Raw genomic sequence first — 23283 nt, 5'->3', positions numbered from 1 at the left:
GCCAGAAGGAATACATTTCATTCTCTAGGGTGATATTCCTGCTGCTGGTGGGGTCTGACTGTTTAGGTTTAACATGGGTGCTCCAATTTCTTCCCATATCGCAAATGGTGTGGGTTGAGAGGCTGCTAAACTGGCCCTGGTTAGTGGGTGACTGGTGCCACCTGGATAAATTGATGGGGAAAGTAGAACGAATAGGCTTGTAAGGAAATTTGGTGGGGAATTGTATTCTTTGAGATCTGTCATAACTTGATGGGCTGAAATTACCATGCTATAAGAAGATACGGAAATTAACTTATTCTTATTTCATTAATATAATGGGATGGTTTGAACTACAGGTGCACAACGTTTTATCCGAAAGCCTTGGGACCAGACACTTTTCGTAATTCGGAATTTTTCGGCTTTCGGAATGGAAGATTTTTAGCGTAGATTTTAATAGCTGGCTCAGTGGTAGAGTGCTCGGCTCATATCCGCAAGGTCGCGAGTTTGCGCCTCGATCCCGGCAGTTACTCGATCGCGAGTTTGAGTCTTCAATGTAGTTTTTTCTTGCAGAATAGGAGAGAATAGGGAGGGTTAGGCTGGGATCATTCTCTGCGAGATGATCTTAGTGCGGGAGACAAGTGTAGGAGAGGTGTACTGACTGTGGGCAGAACTTTGGAAGTGATTGCCCACCATTCTCAAAACCCGCTGTGTCTCCCTGTCCCTGGGATAGCAGGGGGCGATCAAACAGCACAATACCCCCCTCCCCCTCCAACTCCAGAGGAATCCGCTCCCCGATGGGCCGCTACGGCGACAAGTGGCAGTTCGCCCACAGCCCGAGCTGCGCCACCCCAAGAACAAGACGTACCTTGCACACCATCAGCTTCTGCGTCTTCCTCTGGAGTTGGAGCGGGGCTGGGCTGGAGTTGCTGATCTGGGATCTCCGTGCTTGCTGGGGGGTCGGTGTCCCGATGAGGGGGCGCAGCTCGGGCTGTGGGCGAACTGCCACTTGTCGCCGTCGCGGCCCATCGGGGAGCGGCTTCTGGTGGTCCTGACGTCTCCGGCCAGTTTGCCATTTTCCTCTGGAGTTGGAACGGGGCTGGGCTGCTGCTGGCTGTGGGTCTCTGGGATCTCCGTGCTTGCAGTGGGCCTGGGGGTCGGTGTCCCGTTGGCCCTGACGTCTCCGGTGACTGGCACTGACCTGCTGGCATCGCCGACGTGAAGACAGTGCAAAGCCCCCGCGCCGGTGCAATGGGCGGGGAGCTGGAGAGGGGAGGGAAGGGGTCACACACATGGCCGGGAAGCAGAGGGGTGTAGGTGGGGTGAAACTGAAGGGAGCAACAATCTGCTGCTGCCTGCCCGCTGTTAAAAAGTTCCCACGCAAGACTCACGATACACTGTGTATCGTGAGTCTACCGTGGGAACTTTTAAACTCAGCGGGCAGGCAGCAGCAGATTGTCAATTATTAACCCTCCCGCGCAATATACCCTCACCTCTTTTATGAATGGGGATTTAGTTCCCCTTTCTTCGAGGACCGACCGGAGGTTCCGCTGTCACCTCTGCGGGCCGCCCTCGGTGAACGTCTTCAAGGACCTTTCTTCAAGGACCGAAAAAATATCCGCTATTCGGAGCTTTTCGTTATTTGGAATTTCGGATAAAAGGTTGTGCACCTGTACTTGCATTTTTTCCGTTCTAAACGTATGCGGCAGTCAATAAAATAACGTTGCGGGAATTGCAGCTTGCAATTCTGAAAAAAATCAACTGCCTTGTGTACAAAGGTGAACTGAAGTGCGTGTTTTGGAGAGATTTGCATGATGTCAACATGCAAAATACCCAAAGCAAATACTGCAACTTCTAGAAACCTGATGTAATTGCAAAAAATATTCTGAGCAATATTTCTCATGCTGAATTTGCATCTGCTCTGTGAAAGATAAATGTTAGCATGTCATTGAATCTGAAAAAGCTTGCGGATCCATTGAATTAGTGTCTCGTCCGAAGATAAGTAAAGATGTCAGCGCAGGTTGTTGAGGAGGCATATAGAATACTGACTTCCATTCTTCAGGGCATTGAGTACCAGAGCAGGAATGTTTTGCTCCAAAATTATACGGCATTGGTCAGGCCTATGTTGAGATTTGGTCACCATACTAAAATAAAATGACACAGCAAGAGATGATGCAGTGGAGGATTGCTGGGCTATTTGGGGTAAAATATTTCTGTGTGGAAACACTGGAGTAGCTAGGCCTGTTTTCCCTGGGGAAGACGAGGTTAAAGAAGGGATGTGAATGAGGTGTATAGATTCCAGGGTTATAAATGGGATAGATTTCAGGAAACATTCCCATTTTAGATTTAGCTAAAACCTGCCAGATTTAGAGTAAGGGGAGGTGGAGGGAGGGGTAGGGGGAGAGGAGTGGGGGGTAAGGGGGAGAGGAGTGGGGGGGGGGGGGGGGGGGGGGGAAGAGAGAGGGAGTGGGCAGACTTAAACTCAGCGGGCCTCGGCAGCTCTCGGGACCTCGGAAGCCCAACCAAATTGCTGCGTGTTCAGCGGCTTCAATCCAGAGCCCGGGGGGCGAGGGCGGGGCGCTGCGGCCAGCCGAGTGCTAGTTGCGCCCATCATAGCTCGCAGATCATAGAAAACTGGCCAGCAGGCTGCGCGTTGACAACTCTGCGCAGCTGGCCGCGTGGAGCCGAGCCATCGTGACGTCATCAGCTCGCTTCAGCTTGTTAACTTCAAAAAATATATCAGATTGGTGAAGAATTTGAAGAAATAACTCGGGAAATAATGAATCAAATTTTCAGATGAGGCGATTTCTGAGATCATGAGGTAAATCTCTACCGGAATATGTAAAAATTCGCCGTTAACGCGTCGGGTTTTCGAGGAGATGTGAATCTCAGAAAAAGAGAATCAAACACACAAGGGAGCAAACAAGTACATAAACATCCAAGATCAGAGTTTTATAAAAAATATAGATATACTAAGCTTTTATATGTATTTTATGGTGTTTTTATATGCAATGTATTTTATGTAACGTCGTCTCTTCCCGTTATTGCCTCCGGTGGATAACCTCACATTTATCCACATTGCCAAGCCATGAAAGTGGTGAATTCATTGGACAAAGTCAGCATGGATTTATGAAAGGTAAATCACGTCTGACGAATCTTATAGAATTTTTCGAGGATGTAACTAGTAAGAGTGGATAAGGGAGAACCAGTGGATGTGTTATATCTGGACTTTCAGAAGGCTTTCGACAAGGTCGCACATAAGAGATTAGTATACAAACTTAAAGCACATGGTATTGGGGGTTCAGTATTGATGTGGATAGAGAACTGGCTGGCAGACAGGAAGCAAAGAGTAGGAGTAAACGGGTCCTTTTTAGAATGGCAGGCAGTGACTAGTGGGGTACCGCAAGGCTCAGTGCTGGGACCCCAGCTATTTACAATATATATTAATGATCTGGATGAGGGAATTGAATGCAACATCTCCAGGTTTGCGGATGACACAAAGGTGGAGGGCAGTGTTAGCTGTGAGGAGGATGCTAGGTGACTTGGATAGGTTGGGTGAGTGGGCAAATGTATGGCAGATGCAGTATAATGTGGATAAATGTGAAGTTATCCACTTTGGTGGCAAAAACAGGAAAGTAGACTATTATCTGAATGGTGGCCGATTAGGAAAAGGGGAGATGCAACGAGACCTGGGTGCCATGGTACACCAGTCATTGAAAGTAGGCATGCAGGTGCAGCAGGCAGTGAAGAAAGCGAATGGTATGTTAGCATTCATAGCAAAAGGATTTGAGTATAAGAGCAGGGAGGTTCTACTGCAGTTGTACAGGGTCTTGGTGGGACCACACCTGGAGTATTGCGTACAGTTTTGGTCTCCTAATCTGAGGAAGGACATTCTTGCCATTAGAGGGAGTACAGAGAAGGCTCAACAGACTGATTCCTGGGATGGCAGGACTTTCATTTGAAGAAAGACTGGATAGACTCGGCTTGTACACGCTAGAATTTAGAAGATTGAGGGGGGATCTTATAGAAACTTACAAAGAGGGTAGAACAGGCTAGATGCAGGAAGATTGTTCCCAATGTTGGGGAAGTCCAGAACAAGGGGTCACAGTTTAAGGATAAGAGGGAAGTCTTTTAGGACCGAAATGAGAAAAGCTTTTTTTACACAGAGTGGTGAATCTGTGGAATTCTCTGCCACAGAAGGTTGTTGAGGCCAGTTAATTGGCTATATTTAAGAGGGAGTTAGATGTGGCCCTTGTGGCTAAAGGGATCAGGGGGTATGGAGAGAAGGCAGGTACAGGATACTGAGTTGGATGATCAGCCATGATCATATTGAATGGCGGTGCAGGCTCGAAGGGCCGAATGGCCTACTCCTGCACCTATTTTCTATGTTTCTATGTAGAAGGCTTTAGGCTAATTGCAAGAAGATTGGATTAATCAAGATGATTGCTCGTTGATTGACTGTTTCACACATTAATCCAAAATTATGTGATCCTGAACGTATTTAAATATTGCAGTGATGTGAGCTGTGCTTCAGTTGTCAGTCAAAAAACCTAATTATTCCAGCAATTTAGAGGTAAATGCCTTTATTCAATAAGCATTTCATTTGGATGAGAAAATTACATAATTTAGCATTTAAATGGTGTACCCTTGCAGTTAATGTTTAGCACCTAATATTTTGCATAATTTCAAGTTGACTAGAGGATTTAGAACATGTACTTTATCCTTGGGTGTGTACATTGGCAGTACTGTGGTGAAAAGACATGACATGTCTGACTATATCTTGCACCATTCCCCACTGCAGTTCAAATGTGGACTTGTAAGATCATTTTGCATTTCGAGGGTATGTATAGTGCCCTCCATAATGTTTGGGACAAACATTTATTTATTTGCCTCTACTCCACAATTTGAGATTTGTAATAGAAAAAAATCACTTGTGGTTAAAGTGCACATCGTCAGATTTTAATAAAGGCCATTTTTATGCATTTTGATTTCACCATGTAGAAATTACAGCAGTGTCCCCCCCCCCCCCCCCCCCCCCCCCCCCCCATTTCAGAGCACCAAATGTTTGGGACGCAGCATGTCATGTAAATGAAAGTAGTCATGTTTGGTATTTTGTTGCATATCCTTTGCATGCAATGACTGCTTGAAGTCTGTGATTCATGGACATCACCAGTTGTCTTCTCTGATGCGCTGCCAGGCATGTATTGCAGCCATCTTTAGACTTATGCTTGTTTTGGGGGCTAGTCCCCTTCAGTTTTCTTTTCAGCATATAAAAGGCATGCTCAATTGGGTTCAGATCGGGTGATTGACAGCCACTCAAGATTTGACTATTTATTTAGCTTTGCAAAACTCCTTTGCTGCTATGTTTGGGATCATTGTCTTGCTGTGGAATGAACCGCCAGCCAATGAGTTTTGAGGCATTTGTTTGAACTTGAGCAGATAGGATGTGTCTATACACTCCAGAATTCATTATGCAACTACCATCAGCAGTTGTTTCATCAATGAAGATAAGTGAGCCAGTACCTTCAGCAGCCATACATGCCCAGGCCATAACACCCCCACCACATGTGTTTCACAGATGAGGTGGTGTTTTGGATCTTGGGCAGTTCCTACTCTCCTCCATACTTTGCTCCCATCATTCTGATATGTTAATCTTCATCTCATCTGTCCACAAGACCTTTTTCCAGAACTGTGGTTGCTCTTTTAAGTACTTCTTGGCAAATTGTAACCTGGCCATCCTATTTTTGCAGCTGACCAATGGTTTGCATCTTGCAGTGTAGCCTCTGTATTTCTGTTCATGAAGTCTTCTGTGGACAGTGGTCATTGACAAATCCACACCTGACTCCTGAAGAATGTTTCTGATCTGTCGGACAATTGTTTGGGTTTTTTCTTTATTATAGAACGAATTCTTCAGTCATCAGTTGTGGAGATCTTCCTTGGCCTGTCAGTCCCTTTGTGATTAGTAAGTGAACCAGTGCTCCCTTTCTTCTTAATGATGTTCCACACAGATGATTTTGGTAAGCCTCAGGGTTGGCTGATGTCTCTAACAATTTTATTCTTGCTACTCAGTCTTATAATGGCTTCTTTGACTTTCATTGGCGCAACTTTGGTCCTCATGTTGATAAACAGCAATAAAAGTTTCCAAAGGTGATGGAAAGACTGGAGGAAAGACGCTCTGCTGAGAGCTCTCTTATACCTGCATTAAGAAGGCAATTAAATACACCTGAGCAATTACAGACACCTGTGAAGCCATGTGTCCCAAACATTATGGTGCCCTGAAAGGAGAGGAGTACTATGTATAAATACAGCTGTAATTTCTACATGGTGAAACCAAATTGTATAAAAATGGCCTTTATTAAAATCTGACAATGTGCACTTTAACCACATGTGATTTTTTTCTACTGCAAATCTCAAATTGTGGAGTACAGAAGCAAATAAAATAATGATGGGTCTTTGTCCCAAACACTTTGGAGGGCACTGTATTGAGCTTAATGACCTGTATGTCCCATTCTTGAAGCTGCTGGTGAAATAGTGATGCTTTATTGTTCTCTATTTTGTGCAAATGCTGCAATATTAAACATAGAAGATAGTCTAAAAGAGTCATTCACTACAATGATGGGGAGGAGTTAAATAGCAGGCCAGGTACATTAAAGGGCCACATACAATAGCTGTAGGAAAGCTACTTAAAGCAAACGCAAGTTATGCACTAGGCAAGACAGCTGACATTTTGAGTAATACGATTGTAAATATCCCATTAGTTAACAGTCACTTTTTTTAAAGTATATAAAATTTGATGGCTCTGGAGAAAGATGAATCAATTGGATGAACTCTTAAAAAGCTAGTGGAGGTGTTTTTCGGTATAAATGACCGCTCCAAACTGCACTCTGATTTGGGATTAAATGAATTCTAAAAAGTACATTTTATTTCCTGTACCCACTCTCCAAAGGTCCACTAATAGACCCATGAAACGGGTACCCATTGTGCTGTAGTGCATGCACTTTCAATTGCCTCCACCAGATTTTGCACTGTATCTTCTAGTTCATTGTTAACCAGTGTCAGGTCAAACCAATGTCCATAGGTTTGCTGTAGGATTTCAGACTCCTTTTGGATCCTCTTGAGAGATTCAGCCTGGGGAGAAAAAAGAACCTAGATTAGCCTTTGACCAGAAAAAAAAAATCCCTTGTCTGTTACTTAATTGGATGTGGCAGTAATTATCACCAGTTTTCTAAACCAAGGGAGTATCTTTTACTGTTGATGGATCCATTAAATGCTGGCCTTGCCTGTAAAAGCCACAGCCAGGAATTCGGAGCTATAGATAGATGTGCAAGATGGTCAATTTTAATGTTTAAGTGTTATTGCCTCTACGGGTTTTGTTAATGTATATTGGGATTATTTTTATTATCCATATTATTATTTCTACCTGTAATGAATAACGCTTACATCGCATTTGAGAGCTGATTTCACACCTCTTCTGAGTTTGGGCTCCATATTTTGTTTCTGCTTAATTATTGGCTGACCTGGTGTGTTCCATCAGACTTGCTTCTTCCCACCCCCTTTTGCTCACTGTTACTGTAAATGACTTTCCAGCCCATATAGCCATTGGTCCCCTTGTACCTCTTAACATGTTATTTAAATTGAGCTGATTTAAATGCAAGCAATAGAAATTAATACCCTGAATGAACATTCCTCTGCTTTTGCCCCTTGCTTTCCTGGGTTTGATTTTACTTCTTTGCTTCACACTGCTCAATTAACCCAAGTTCCCTGCCTCTGTCAATGACCAGTGTTACTTGAGGTGGCTGTTTCACTTTGAACCTTTTCCACCATTTATTGGCATCAATTCACTTTGTTACGGTTACGTATGCTCTTTTGATATATTAAAAACATATTTCCTCACAAAAGATGAAAATACATGAAAATTCAGGCACGGTGTACGATCGCGGCTCTGATCCAGACAAACGCTAAAATTATGGAAGAATGGTTTTGGGGACTTTCCTAAACTGTTCGCCTTGAATATTAATAATGATTGACATCGATACCAATCCATTACTGAAAATGTCAACATTTCAATAGAATGAAGCATGCAAGTTATCCCCTATCTTACCATTTATTTAATATTGCTTTATAATGAGATAATAATTCTAGGTGTTATGACTATTAATCACAGCACCAAGATTAATCACATTTTGAAACCTTTGTTCTCATGACTATATTTTAAAATCCAGAATGTTATTTAAAAATAGCCTTCTTGCTCTGTTTCATCTAATTGATGCAGTTAACTATTGAGTTCCAATACACAATGGAGGGGAGTAAAAAAGCCTATTAAAAAAATTCTATCCTGCGGCCTTTCTACAGATCGTCTCATGGGTGAGTTGATACAAACCTCTAATTCTCAAACAGCGTTTCCCCCCCTTTTCTCAGTTAGAGCTGCACAGACTAATTGTAACTGAGGGTAGTGTGAATGCAAGATATTTCTTAACTGGGGATACAACACGTATTTTCATTTGTAGAAACTGCCATGATCACTATTTTATTTTCCATATTTCCTGATTTAGGTCTTGTAAATCCAAATTATTTTTCTCCATTCCGCAGATGTGTTTGTACTCATTTTTTCTGAACTTGAAACAATTTGATTTCAACTTAACTTCAGTAAAAAAAAACTCTATACCTGAGTGCCTGGCAGAGTTGCGGAGGGAGCAGCGATGAAAACCACCAATGGTGCGAACTCAGCCGTTCTGAGAACTTTCAGGGCCTGGTAATAGAGGGAATACATGCAGGGTAAGGATAGTACATTGCTGTATGGCTGAATATGCCTGGTTTTGAGCGGAGATAACATTTTTGTCCTAGAATGTCAAAGCTTAGAAAGCATTTAACCTACAGCATTACAAAACAAAATCGTGTAAACATCATTTTACAGGAAGATCACAGGGTTGAAATTCAGCCTTGAGTCAAGGCTAAATACGTTAGGTAGCTGAGTGTTATATTTGGCTTCCAAAATTCAGCTCTAATGTGGTTTCTACTATAATGCATGCTTCCCACTTGTGATGAACAAATTTCTACCCTCAAGTAGCAGAGGTGTTGAACCTGCCTGGGAATCGGAAGATTATGGGTTCAAGCCCTAATCTATAGCTTTGGGAATCAAATTTAGGCCGGTGATTCAATGCAACACGAAGGGAGTATTAATTTGATTTATTTGAGAAGAAATATTGAAGAGGGCTTGATTAGTGACTGGTAGAAGTACAAGATCCAGAATTACTATTCAAAATAATGTATACAGTCTTCTGCCATAGCTTATTGCTCAAGATCACTATAAAATCTGGTATAATTTTAGGCAGTAGTTTATTTTATGTTGCAGGTTTCCAGCACTCTTGGTTCCAGAGCCTTTCTGGATTATCCAGTTTTCTGGGCCAACAGAGGTCACATGATAATAAATTGACAAAACACCCCTGGCCCGCTGATGGCACTCCTCCTGTATCTCTAAAGCACCATGGAGTGCCTGAAACTTAAATAGAATAAATATAAAATGTAAACTGAATATGAATGGAATGATTTGCTGACCCATCCCCAGCTCGCACCAACTTCACAGCTGTTTAGAGCCCTGGCTTCAGACGCTGCAGGGGATGGTGCTCGGTCCACTGTTGCCTCTTAGTTAAATCTGAACAATTTAGATGACAACTAGACCAAGTGCAGACCCGTTGTGTCTGCTCCCCAAACGCAGCCGTTCCCTACCCGTAGCCCCCACGGGAGACGTGGTCCTCCAACTCAAGCGGCTCAGGAATCAGCAGTGCGGCTGTTTTTAAATGGCGTCTTTGAGGCGAGATGCGGGAGCCAGCAGCCGTTATGGTTGCTGGCCAGCAAGAGGCGACAAAATATTTGAGTGGGGGGGGGGGGGAGAAGGAATTTATTAAAAATGTGTACATAAACACGACGAAATTTAATGAGGAGTGGATTACTTGGAATGAAAAGTGAAATCTCTACCGAAATGGAAAAAAACTCGGCATTTCTGGGTCGGGTGTTGGCATAGCAACGAATCAAAGGCTGGCAGCCACAAGTCAGAAACCCACACAACCAGACACACACAGAGTTTTAAATATAGATAGATAGATATAGTTAACATTGTTAGTAGATTTGCAGACAGCAAAATTGGCCATATAGTAGATTGCGAGGAAGGAAAGTGCAACAGGATCAAAAGCTGTTGGGAGAGTAGCCAAAGGAATGAGATGGCCCTATTATGCTCTAGTCATCTTTTCCCATACACTAAAAGTTTAATCTATGGTGTCCAACAAACCATGTCCCACACTGTGTATTCAGTGGGAGGCTTTATGTTTTATAATAAAACATTAGAATATAATCCTCTGGAATAGGGCAGCACGGTGGTGCAGCAGTAGAGTTGTTGTCTTACAACGCAAGATACCAGGGTTCGATCCTGACTCTGGGTGCTGTCTGTACGGAGTTTACGTTTTCCCCATGACCGCGTGGGTTTTCTCCGAGATCTTCGGTTTCCTCACACACTCCAAAGAAGTGTAGGTTTGTAGGTTAATTGGCTTGGCCTAAAATGTATATTGTCCCTAGTGTGTGTTAATATGCGGGGATCACTGGTCGGTACGGACTCAGTGGGCCGAAGGGCCTGTTTCCACGTTGTATCTCTAATCTAATCTTAATAGTTGTTAGTTCAATTTTGGGACATACCTGGGGCTCAATGTCCACCACAGCAATTTTCCCCTGTCCTTCGTTGATCTTACGGATCGTCTCCAGCTTTGTTCCAAACATGGCCCCTTGGAAGCTTCCATATTCCAGGAATTCATTTGAGGTAATGTTCTTCACCATGTCATCATTGGAAATAAAGTAGTAGCTCTTTCCATCTTCTTCATTGTTCTTTGGTGACCTTGAAGTGTCTAGTAACGGAAAATAAGTAAAAGGTTCATATTTGTGAGGTGGGGAGACGGGAGCAGATTATGAAGTGGAAAAGCAAGATTTTCTGTTGTTTCTGCGAATCAGATTATAATTCTACGTATTAGCGCAGAGCAAAATATTGTAATGGAATATGGGAAACTTGCCAACAATTTTGCATTTTTCCTTTGGAGCCCTTTATGCCTGCAAAGGAATTTGAATTGAAAGTTCCCTAAAATTGAAGATGATTTGATTCCTCAGTAAACACTCACATGGATGACATTGAAAAGCTTAACGATAACACAAAATGACACATAAAAACAGCTTTTATAATCTTTGTGATAGAGGCATAGTGATATAGTGTGGAAGCAGGCCCTTCAGCCCAATGCCCACTGGCCAACATGTCCCAGCGACACTAGTCCCACCTGCCCACATTTGGTCCATACCCCTCCAAATCTGTCCTATCCATGTACTTGTCTAACTTTCTTAAATGGTGGGATGGTCCCAGCCTCAACTACCTCCTCTGGCAGCTTGTTCCATACACGCACCACCCTCAGATTCCTATTGAATCTTTTCCCCTTCACCTTAAACCTATGTCCTCTGGTCCTTGACTCACCTACTCTGGCAAGAGACTGTGAGCATCTACCCACTCTATTCCTCTCATGATTTTATACACAAAAGGTGTATACATGATTCGTCACACTTTAATTAATTTTGCATTAGGTGTCCTTGGTGAAGTAGATTTAAGAGCAACTATCAACATTTTCTGCTTGGGCACACTGCAGATCCTACAGTTGCTTTGTGGAGCACTGTTGATGTTCTCAGTGCAAGACCTGGTTGATTTCTCCTGGCGAAGAGCCTGAGACTTAAGGGCCTGTCCCACTTGCATGCGATTGCGTGAGTTTGGCGCGACCAAACGGAAGCGGAGTTCACGCGAAGTTTGCGCTAAGAACGCGCTAAGTTCGCGCGTGAAGTCATTTGCGTCATGCTTACCAATCAGCTGGGCAGGAGGCAGACCGGCTGAATTTGGGCGTCGGGCGGTGACTTCATCACACAACGCCACGCCGGGCGGTGACGTCATCGCGCAACGCCACGCCGGGCGGTGACGTCATCGCGCAACGCCACGCCGGGCGGTGGAGTCATCGCGCAACGCCACGCGCTAGGCGTACGCAGTCAAGACGCTGCGTACGACCGCAATGCCACTGCATGCGACAGGCCGTTGGCGCGCGAAGATTTCAGCCACTGCAAGAATTTCGTAGCCCCGCGCGATGTCGGGACCAGCCCCGCACAACTCCGCGCTTCTGAGTGGGACTGGCCTTACAGTGCCCGTATGCCTCAAGCGACCACGAGGTTGCGTAAGTGGGACAGGCCCTTAAGAAAACCATTCTTTGGGGACCAAGTCAAGGCACAACCTCTCAGCTGACATCTTAAAACAATCTCTAAAAAGAGTGCCCCAGATTGAATTGCTATAACCAAGGCCTTTAAGTACAAATATTTTTGGGTTAAGCCAGGGATCTCCAAATTCTGGCCCGCGGGCCACACCTGGCCCGCCACAAGATTTTATCTGGCCCGCAGCAAGCTCAGCGCAGGATGGAGCATGTGTCCATAAGGCGTCGAGTCGATTAGAGTCGGGGAGCACGGCGGTCTGGAGCTGTTCTTAGTGTTGTTACCGGGTAGCTCCCTCGAATTGTACAAGCCGAGACATCACAGGGCCGCCGTGAAGAAGGGTGCAATGGGGGGAGAGGGTGTTGTTCGGCGGCGGCGGTCAGAATGGCCCGGCGCCGTGTTATAAAGTGCGATCATTCCTCTCTGCCTCTCTCCTCTCTGCCTCTCTCTCTCCCCCTGCCTCTCTCTGCCGCTGCCTGTCTCTCTCTGCCTCTGCCTCTCCCCCTCCCCCTCTCCCCTCTCTCCCTCTCTCCCCCTCTCCTCTCCTCTCCCCCACTCTGCCTCTCTTCTATGCCCACTCTCCCTCTCTCTCTGCCCCCTCTCACCCTGCCCTCTCTCTCTCTCTGCCCCCTCTCTCTCTACCTCTGCGCTCTCTCTACCTCTGCTCACTCTCTCTCTTTTATTTTTTCCTATGGCCCTCTAAAATGTGCCAAATATATAATGTGGCCCTCATGCTGAAAAGTTTGGAGGCCCCTGGGTTAAGCTATCGTCAATTAAAATATATCCTTTGAATCTCCTTCCAGAATTGAAATGTATTGCAAAGAAATCAGTGCAGAGATAAAATATATTTGAATGGAAATGATCATTTGGGAAGTAATAAACCAATTACAGACAAGAACAGGCAACTGCTTTCAACCCAGGAAGCGCAGCTCGATAGATGGGTAGAACGTTTTGAAGAAGTCCTAAACAGGCCACCACCAGCTGTACAGACAAACATTACCAAAGCCAGGATGCCACTACAAATTAAGTGTGATGGACCAACAAAATCAGAAATAAAGCCTGCAATCAAGCAACAGAAAACTGGCAAGGCTGCTGGCCGTGACAATATTCCACCTGAAAGTAGATATAGACTCAACAGACATGGCTTTTTTGGGAGAATTTGGGAAGAGGAATAGCCACCCACAGAATGGGCAGAGGGGAACATCGTGATACTGCCAAATAAAGGTGACCTAAGAAAATGTGACAACTACCGAGGGATCATCCTACTTTCTGTACCCAGTAAAATTCTCAACCGGGTCATCCTCTCGATGGAACGAGGAAACACTTTTTCTCACAGAGAGTGGTGAGTCTGGAATTCTCTACCTCAGAGGGCGGTGGAGGCAGGTTCTCTGGATGCTCTCAAGAGAGAGCTAGATAGGGCTCTTAAAAATAGCGGAGTCAGGGGATATGGGGAGAAGGCAGGAATGGGGTACTGATTGGGGATGATCAGCCATGATCACATTGAATGGCGATGCTGGCTCGAAGGGCCAAATGGCCTGCTCCTGTACCTATGCTCCTGCCTCTATTGTCTATCCTCAAACTTGCTGAGGAAGCTGTAGACAAGAGGCTACGGGACCAGCAAGCAGGATTCAGGAAGGATCGCTCATGCACAGACCACTTAGTAACATTACGCATCATCATTGAGCAGTCTATTGAATGGAACACGTCCCTGTACATCGACTTTGAGAAAGTGTTTGACAGCTTAGACAGGACAACACTATGGCACTTAATGGACCACTATGGAATTCCCACCAAGATCATAAACTTAATCAAGAACTCGTATGATGGAACCTCATGCAAAGTTATGCATGCAGGCCAGCTCTCTCAGAGCTTTAGTGTCAGGACGGGCATCAAGCAGGGATGTCTATTGTCATCATTCCTGTTCCTTCTGGCAATTGACTGGATCATGATGGAAACAACTGATGGGAAAAGAAATGGAATTCAGTGGACAATGTGGGAGCAGCGAGATGATCTTGACTTTGCAGATGACATAGCTCTCCTTTCACACACACAGATACAAATGCAGAAGAAGATGGACAGACTCACAAGCTGCAACAAAACTTGGTCTTGCACCCAATACAGCAAAGACACAGGTGATGAGGATTCACTCTAAAACCAGCAACCCTATCCTTATGCACAGCACTGCTCTAGAGGTGATAGAAACATTCACATACCCAGGCAGTGTTGTGGACATCACCGGAAGGGCAGAGACAGACAAAAAGGAGAATCAATAAGGTGTTTAACATGCTCGGGAAGATCTGGAGCTCAATCAACACCAAAATACGCATCATTAACTCAAATGTGAAACAGGTGATGCTGTATGGATCAGAGACATGGAAAACAACAAACACTACAAACAGGCTGCAAACATTCATTAACACCTGCCTTAGGAGAATACTTAACATCTGGTGGAGAGACAAAGTAAGCAATGTGGACCTGTGGAAAAGAACAAGCCAGGAGCCCATTGACTTGCAAATTCGAAGGAGAAAATGTAGTTGGATTGGACACACCCTCGGGAAACCTGCCACAAACATCACCCAGCAAGCCCTGAAATGGAACCTCCAAGGAAAAATGAAAAGAGGCCGCTCCAGGAACAGCTGGAGAAGAGGTGTCCAGACAGAAATGTCTGAGAGTGGGCTCAACTGGGGTGATCTCGAAAGAACTGCCAACAACCGAGTGAGGTGGAGGACATTTGTCAATGGCCTATGCTCCCTAGAGGAGCAAAGGGCTTAAGAAGTAAGAAGTAAATCATTTAGGAAGAGGAACCCACACTGACAAAAATAATATTATTTCTCAAGACAATGGCAGGAAGTTATATTTACTCCAACAACAATGATACAATGATTGTTTTTTCTGCAGTCCTCTGCTGGCACTTACGTGGAATTGGATATGCAAACTTGTCAGAGTGTTTAGTAATCAGAGCATTTTTGATGTGACTTCGCCCGACACCATTGGCCCCTGCAAATGAATAGGAAAGAATTTCAGTACACTTGTGAGCATTAGTAAACATGATATTTCATTGCTGGGTGTTCTATTTAGTGTTGAGGCTGAGATTCTGTTTCCTAGCACCTATTCATGGTACATGCTGGGTGAAATGCACACAGTATAGGGAATGCACATGTCTTCCATCCATCCACTAAATGGAAGGATTCTGCTATGCTAATCTAAATTTCCAATCAGATAAAGCTACATTTAATATTTGAAAAGAGTTTGATAATCTAACAAAACAGACGTGAAACAGTGGGATGTGATTATAAACAGTCGGTTGCAGTTAATCAGCAATGCTCACCAAGAAGCACCAGAGTCTTTCTGTTGAATGCAGGGAGTTGCACCACTTCCTCATATGAGACCAGATCCAGGCGATCAAAAACTATGGAGAAACAACAGCCAAAAGCTATAAGTTTAAACGAAAATAAAGTGGACTGCTGCCACTTTGATGCATACAGTAACAACTGCTAAAGCACTGGAAGGTAGTGACAGCAGTTCAAAGTATTTAATAACACAATCGTTGTGGACACAGCAGGACATTTCTCCGTCTGTATGGCAACAATATATCACCAGGGCGGCCAACATTGGGTGAGAGTCGGGAGTGAGAAATTGTGAGAGACGAAGCCTGAGGGAGCGGGGTGGGAGGGGGTGTCCCACCTCCTATTGGTACGGAGCTTTTGCATTTCCAGCTTGAAATTGTGCAATCTGGTGCATATTGTAGCGTGTCTTTTAACTTACACTTGAATGCAATATTTATGCTTTAAATTGGATTAGCTATGAATAAGGTTAGGCTAAATTACTTTCCTAATTACATTCCACAGTAGAGCCAGGCTCTGATCAACAGGTGCAGCACATCAACGATCTTAGTGTATTCATGTATGGAAATCTGATTATACTCAAGCACTTGGCCCATGTTGACCAACCTGGGTCTCACTGCACACCTGGTACTACTCCTGACCCTGACTCCAGTTGCATACCTTCTCTCATTCCTGACCCTGAGTCCAGCCTTACACTTAGCCCCCTATTCTACCCTGATCATAGCTGCTTAGGTTCCCAGTGCTGAACACTCCCATTTTCCCAGCTCTGACTGCACACCTAGTACTATTCCAGACCTTGACTCTGGATGCACACTTGGCCTTGCTCCTAGCCCCTCTGCACTGACAATATATCTGGCCCACACAAAAGGCCCCATATCTGGCCCCCTGGACTTAACCTATTACATTCAAGTCCACAGGTGCTTATCTACTGCAGTAATCCTTTATGGGGCACTTCACGGACCAAATTTTGTATAGCAAAATTTGCTACATCCTTTGGCTTCCTTGTTATCTAACATGCTAGTTACTTTGTCAAAGAAGTCATCAATTGGTTGAACATAATTTCTCATCCATAAAATTATACTCACTCGGCTGTATAAGTATTCTGTTACCATTTCCTTAATTTTCCTAACAAACTGTCCTGAAGTCATTTTCACCCCCATATTTTCAGTATTTTGCTGTCTTCCTCTCAGCTGGGACTTTTCCCAAATGCAAAGTACAATAACTATATATTTAAGCAATAATATTCTATTTAATGTGATCTTGAGAGTACATAATATTTTCTGTGGTATTCATAACACAACAATGATAAAACAATTGTTTTGATTGCATCTACCAACATGCATACATTATTATATTACAGTTAATATGTACCGAGGGCAAATTTTTGTTCCAATGCTCCCCATTCCCAATTACTTTTTCATTGAAGTGATTGAAATCCAAGTGAAGTTTAAATGGCATCAGAAAAATAATTCATCACGTGGTTGGTTGGAATCAGTATCAGCACAATTACTATATTAATGTTTGAATCTTCAGATGTCCTGGTTCAAGCTAAAACTAAAGACAAATAATAACCTCCTCACACATTCCCCTGCAAGTATCTCTATCACTCCTTTAAAATAAGCCCCTTCTTTGAACAAGCTCTAAAACATTGCATCTGAATCAGTTTCCATCTGATTACATTCCTTGAGGATGTTAATCTATCTGTTCAATTAATAAAACAACAAGATTGTGGACATTTCTATTCAACCTGTCAAAGGAATTTGGGGGGGGAGGTGGGGGTTAGAAATAGTCAGTGAGGTAAACAAACATAATAGTTGAGTGGCAAATGACAATAGTGCTACCTTCCCAATATTTAACTGAAGGAAATAATGGGTTATTGGGGCTGTATGTTGTGACAGACAGCCTGACACCTTGCATGTCATTTTAATATTACACTTATCCCATCCCCCTGGATATTCCGGATTAATAAATTAAGGTTGTGTCAACTAATTACGAATCAGGCTAATTACAAATCAATAACATTAGCCAACTCTGAAACACAAAGTGCTGAGCATTGGGATCCAGACATCACGGACAACTGGCCTCAGTTTCCCGCTCACATCTGGCAGTGCTCTCCATCTGAACCAGGAGCCGCGGAGCATCTTTGAAAGTGGGAGGGGCTGAGCGACCACTGGCCTTGCGGGTACCCGGTGAGCAAGTGAAGCAGCCGAGTGGAGGGTGGGGGTTGAAATTTGATGTATTAAAATCATGTTTTAGTGCATTGTAGAAGTATGATTTCAATGTTTTTTGTTTGAAGTATTTTTAAGGGGTAACTTTCCACACAAAGTGTGGTGGGTGAATGGAACAAGCTGCCAGAGGAGGTAGTTGAGGCAGGGACTATCCCAACACTTAAGAAACAGTTAGACTGATACATGGATAGGACAGGTTTGGAGGGATATGGACCAAAAGCAGGTAGTGTCGCTGGGAATGCTTCAAAATCAAGTGGTCGAGTTTTATTGCCAAATACTCAAGCATAGAAATATAGAAAATAGGTGCAGGAATAGGCCATTCGGCCCTTCAAGCCAGCACTGCCATTCAATATGATCATGGCTGTTCACCTAAAATCAGTACCTCTTTCCTGTTTTTTCCCCATATCCCTTGATTTCGCTAGCCTCAAGAGCTAAATGTAAATCTCACTTGAAAACATCCAATGAATTGGCCTGCACTGCCTTCTGTGGCAGAGAATTCCACAGATTCACAACTCTCAGGGTGAAGAAAGTTTGTCCTCATCTCAGTCCTAACTGGCCTGCCCCTTATTCTTTAACTGTGACCTCTGGTTCTGAACTTACCCAACATCGGGAACATATTTCCTGCAGTTACAGTAAGTGAAAATCTAGCAGGCAAGCAGGATGCTTTCTCCAACCACCCCCGTTTGAAGGCCACTATCTTCCACCGCTTCTACCCAGTGCTTGGAACCTACTTCCAGCAGCCACTGGTTGTCCTCCAGGATGCACCGAGCCGCAGCCTGGTCCATGCCGGTCACCTGGGTGAATTCGGTGCAGAGACTCTCACAGCAGCAGCGCAACATCTCTGACGGCCCGGGACTCTTGCTGCTCCATGGCCGGAGTGACTCGCCAGCCCCTGCTTCTGCTTCCATCCCTCCCTCCGCCCCGGCTCTCCAACACCCGCTGCCCATGCAGTTGATATGAGTTTTGATATTCTCGTTGATCGCAGAATTTCTCACGACAGAGCGAGAGAAATTCTGTGATCAGTGTAAGAATTGGGCGAAATGCGTGATTCACACTCAATGAGTGAGAGTTGGCAGCTCTGATATCACAGTACACAGCTTTCCTTTAACAACTATATTGTGTCTTTGATTTACCAAGATGTAACATTTCATATAAAATATGACTGAAAGATATTAGAGCGGGTAACCGAAATCATCAAGAAATACATTTTAAGAGCGAGGTAGAAAGTTGAAGTTTAGAAACATAAAATTGTTGGAGTTGAGGCAGCTGAAGGCTGATTTAATAATGGGGATGCAGAGGAGGCCAGGATCAGAGAGCATATATATCTTGGAGGTTTACAAAGATAGTCAAGACCTTGAAGGGTTTTAAAATTGAGAGATTGCTGAATCAGGAGTCTTGAATGAGCTTGAGTTAATGGAAAAGGGAAGGTCTTCCCAAGGAACATTAGAATAATTACCTAAAAAGTAAAAAGGAATGTGCAGTTCCTCAGTAGTTAAAACAAACAGCGTATGTGATGGGGATGATTTGGAATAGCTGAATTCAGAGTTAATTGGAACGTCTCAAATGTGATCTGGCAGAGCCTCAGACAATGGCCTGCCTTGACAATAATGCTAAATGTGTAAAATTTAATCTTTTTCATCAGTATCATTTCCCTTAGGATGTGGAACTGACCATGTGGCTCCAGACCTCACAGTAAAATGAGATTGTCAGGATAAGTTTACATTTTTTGCAATTAATATCCCCATCTTCTGACCAGAAGGGTAAGCAAGCATCTGGTAGCCCTCATGTATCCCAAACATTAATGAGCAATGCCACGTAAAAAATGGCAGAAGTCATACTTGCGCTGTGCTTGGCCAGATACTTGTCTTTGCACTGCTTTTTCTTCTTCCCAAATACACTACATCCTGATGTCACATCCTGATTTGCTGTATTCCTATTAGCCACACGCCTGTAACAACACAGATTAGCAAAGAATAACATTAAGCTTTTATTTGTTATAATAGAATCTGCTGTAAGATGGGTACACGTCTGAGAGATTGCCCTGTGGCCTTTCTTATGATGATATCAATGTGCTACCCTGGTGTCACTTTGCTTAGTTTCATGAATAATATGCTGCAAGAGTTGCAGTTAAAACAATCATGAGTCAATAATGTGCTCTTTCAAACATTACTCCAATTATTTTTAATGAACAGAAAATTATGGGCCATTTCTTATTAATTTCCCACAATGTGGTTCTTGTGTGAGCTGAAAGGATAGGAGCAGGGAGCTGGTTTTTGACTTTGATTTCACTCTGGGCAAATATTTGTCTGGTTCTTATATGCAATGTAAGAGCTTAGAGTGACTGAACAAAAGGAATATTCATGAATGCAATTAAATTTATACGTGACACTGACAATTCTTATTCTCTTGATATCTTGGTTGTAAATTAATAGAGCGCTTTAATTTCCTCTCCGATCTGTACCCAACTCCATTCATTTGTAATTGATGAAGTCACATGATATCATTACCTAATTTTACAGAAGTTAAAAGCATTCTGGAAAAGTGTGAATTGATTCAGCACCTACAACTGGCTAGGGAAAACATTTTGGATCCCCGCGTTTTTTCTGAGTGAATTGTTCCTCTCTTTCAATCCTGACAAGACTAACTCCATAATTTTTAGATCTTGCCGCTAGTTTTCAATTCCCACACCAGGAAAGCATCTCTGGATTGACACATTGAATTTTGTTGATTTATTTTTACTTTAATTTGTTTCCAATCTCTGTGTGTCACTAGCAAGGCCAGCTTTTGTTGCTCGTCCCTAAGGAGGTAGTGTCACATTTGTTGAATTACTGTGGCACTTCTGTTGAAGGATTTAGACATAGATAGTTAGTGCTGAACTCCTTAAGAATTGTTTAGACCACATGGTCCAGGCAGATAGAGTTTTACATCACTTTGTGCCATGTAGCTGGTGGGGAGGTTTTGGGGTGCAGTATGAGTCATTTATTGCAAGATACTCTCTGTGGTGCTTTTATAGCCATGATAGTGGCATGGAATGTCAAGGTGTGGGGTTAGACTCTGTACTGTTGGAGAAAGTCATTGCTTGGCACTTTCATTACATGAATGTTAGTTACATGCCACTTAACAACCCATGCCTGAATATCTTTTTTAAAATAATTTTTTATTAGAGGCATCTGCATATCGTGTAATATCGTGTAACTTTGTTTAGGAGTTGTAACTGGGAGGAAATGTGCGAATTTCCACCCTTGTAAGCTTACAATGGAAGGAAAGTCACTGATGAAACACCAGAGGATGGTTGGACCTAAGGTACTACCTTGCAAAATGCTGCAATAACATCCAAGAGTTGCCCAACATTCACAATCACCATCTTTTGTTTAAGGTATGGCACCAATCATCGGGGTCTTAACCCTTGATTGCAATTGACCTCAGTTTCATAGGGCTCCTCGATCTCACACTCACTCAAATGCTATGTTGTAATCAGGGACAGTCATTCTCACTCCACTTCTTGTTGATCTTGTTAATCCATGGTTTAAATTTCACCAGGAGCCCAACGATCCTGGCAAAACTGAACACAGGAATCTGTGAGTAGTTTATTGTCAGTAAGCGCTACTTGAAAGCACTGTCCTTCATGCCTTTAGCCACTTTGCTATTGACTAATTGGGAGATAGTTACTTCCGATTTAAGCATTGCATCAAATGCTTTGTGTTTACATTTAGAACTCCCATGCCCAGCTGTGCCGTTGTGGAGGGCAAGGAGCCTTTTCCTCATGCTAGTTTAATTCATCCCCACCATTCACAGCTAGTTGTGGTAGACAACAGAGATTTGACCTGATCAGTTGGTTGTAAGATGCATTGTCTATTGCACTTTTTTCTGCTGTTTAACAAACTTTTCGTCCTGGCCCTGGCCAGCAGCTTTACCAGGTTGACATCCTATCTTTATGTAGAAACAAGGAACTGCAGATTCTGGTTTACACAAAAGGGCATAATACTGGAGTAACTTAGTGAGTCAGGCAGCATCCCCGTAGAACATTGGTAGATGCCGTTTCATCCTAACGTGAAACGTCACCTCTCCATAATCTCCAGAGATGTTGCCTGACCCACTGAATTACTCACGGTCCCTTTCTTCTATTTTTATATGCTGCTCCCATCATGTCCCTCTGCATTCCTGACTGAATCGGAATTAATCCTCAGGCTTGATTATAATGGTTGCAGCATATGCTAGGCCATGATTTCAGCTGCTGTTGCTGATTGTCTCATGGATGTCAGTTTGGAGCTGCCAGATATAATAGTCATAGTCTTAAAGTGTGGAAACTGGCACTTCGGCCCAACTTGCCTACACCAGCCAACATGTCCCATGTCCACTAGTCCCACCTGCCTGCTTTTGGTCCACATCTGAGTTTACTCTATTAAGCAATAATGGTGCCACAATACATGATAGAGAATGTCCTTGATGTGATCTTGGCTCCACATGTACCAAGCAATAGTCACTGCTACCAACGTTATCATAGATAGATGCATCGACTGGTGAAGATAGGGAGACGTAGGTACCGTATTTCCCGGCAATGAAGACGCTATTTTTTACCCTAACATAAGGCCCGAAAAATTAGCTGCGTCTTGGAGGCCGAAGTCTAGGCTGTTCATAGGCCTATAGCAGGTGTGTCAAACTAATTTTACCTCATTTTAGGTCGCGGGCAAAAGGCGACTTCATGCCCGCTCTGGCATCAGGGAAATCACCCCGCTGGCCAGATCGAACTCCTTCGCGGATTGGATGCGGTCCGCAAGTTTGACACCCCCTGGCCTATAGGAAACGGTAATCCAATAAGGATGGACATGCATTCGCGCAGGGATTTTCGCCATTTCAAACACTTCAAACACCTGGTCTAGGGAAGGAGATGTGTAAATTCTGTTAAGTTGTTTAAGACGACTGTCTCTTTGATGATAGTGATGCTTCGAACAGCAGTGATGACCATGACGAATTACCGGTATTATGCTTTGAAGATTCGGATGACAATAGTGAATTTTTCGGATTTGAAGATTAGAATGCTTTTCGTCTTTGTAATCTCTGTAATCTTTGTTCCGTGAACAATTAAATGTTATTTTATTCCGAACGCTATATTTTTTATTACCACACCAGTGTATACATTATCTGTGTTTTGCACTGGAATGGCCGCAAATGGAAATGACCACCACCACGGCGCAAGAAAATGACCGCCACCACGGCAATGTCTGTTTTTTATTTTTCAAAATTTTGCGCATTAAAATGGGGGTGTGCGTTTTAGACGCAGGTGCGGCTTCATTGCCGGGAAATACGGTACATCCTTCATGTAGGCTCACCTGCGCACACTCACTCAGCATGTTAGCTGTGTCCTTCAGGATTCGGGCAGCTCGGTCTCTGGTGATGCTACAAAGCCACTCTTGGTGATGGGCATTAATGCCCCCCATCAAGAGTATACTCTATGCGTTTGT

General features: G+C 43.7%; 1 protein-coding gene across 1 annotated transcript in view; it reads right to left on the bottom strand.

Moving 5' to 3' along the window:
- Positions 1-6494: 6494 nt before the first annotated feature.
- Positions 6495-23283, bottom strand: part of mpp1 (membrane palmitoylated protein 1) — a 63554-nt gene continuing 46765 nt past the window's right edge. The window contains exons 7-12 of the mRNA XM_033030464.1: positions 19660-19769; positions 15578-15658; positions 15166-15246; positions 10663-10868; positions 8642-8725; positions 6495-7104 (exon numbers count right to left, since the gene is read on the bottom strand). Of these exons, the coding sequence (XP_032886355.1) occupies positions 6928-7104; positions 8642-8725; positions 10663-10868; positions 15166-15246; positions 15578-15658; positions 19660-19769 (739 nt within the window). The 3' untranslated portion in view covers positions 6495-6927. The remainder of the gene's footprint in view (positions 7105-8641; positions 8726-10662; positions 10869-15165; positions 15247-15577; positions 15659-19659; positions 19770-23283) is intronic.

The sequence above is a fragment of the Amblyraja radiata genome, chromosome 12 (genome assembly GCF_010909765.2).
Source record: "Amblyraja radiata isolate CabotCenter1 chromosome 12, sAmbRad1.1.pri, whole genome shotgun sequence".
Lineage (NCBI taxonomy): Eukaryota > Metazoa > Chordata > Chondrichthyes > Rajiformes > Rajidae > Amblyraja > Amblyraja radiata.
This window is presented reverse-complemented; position numbering and strand designations above follow the sequence as displayed.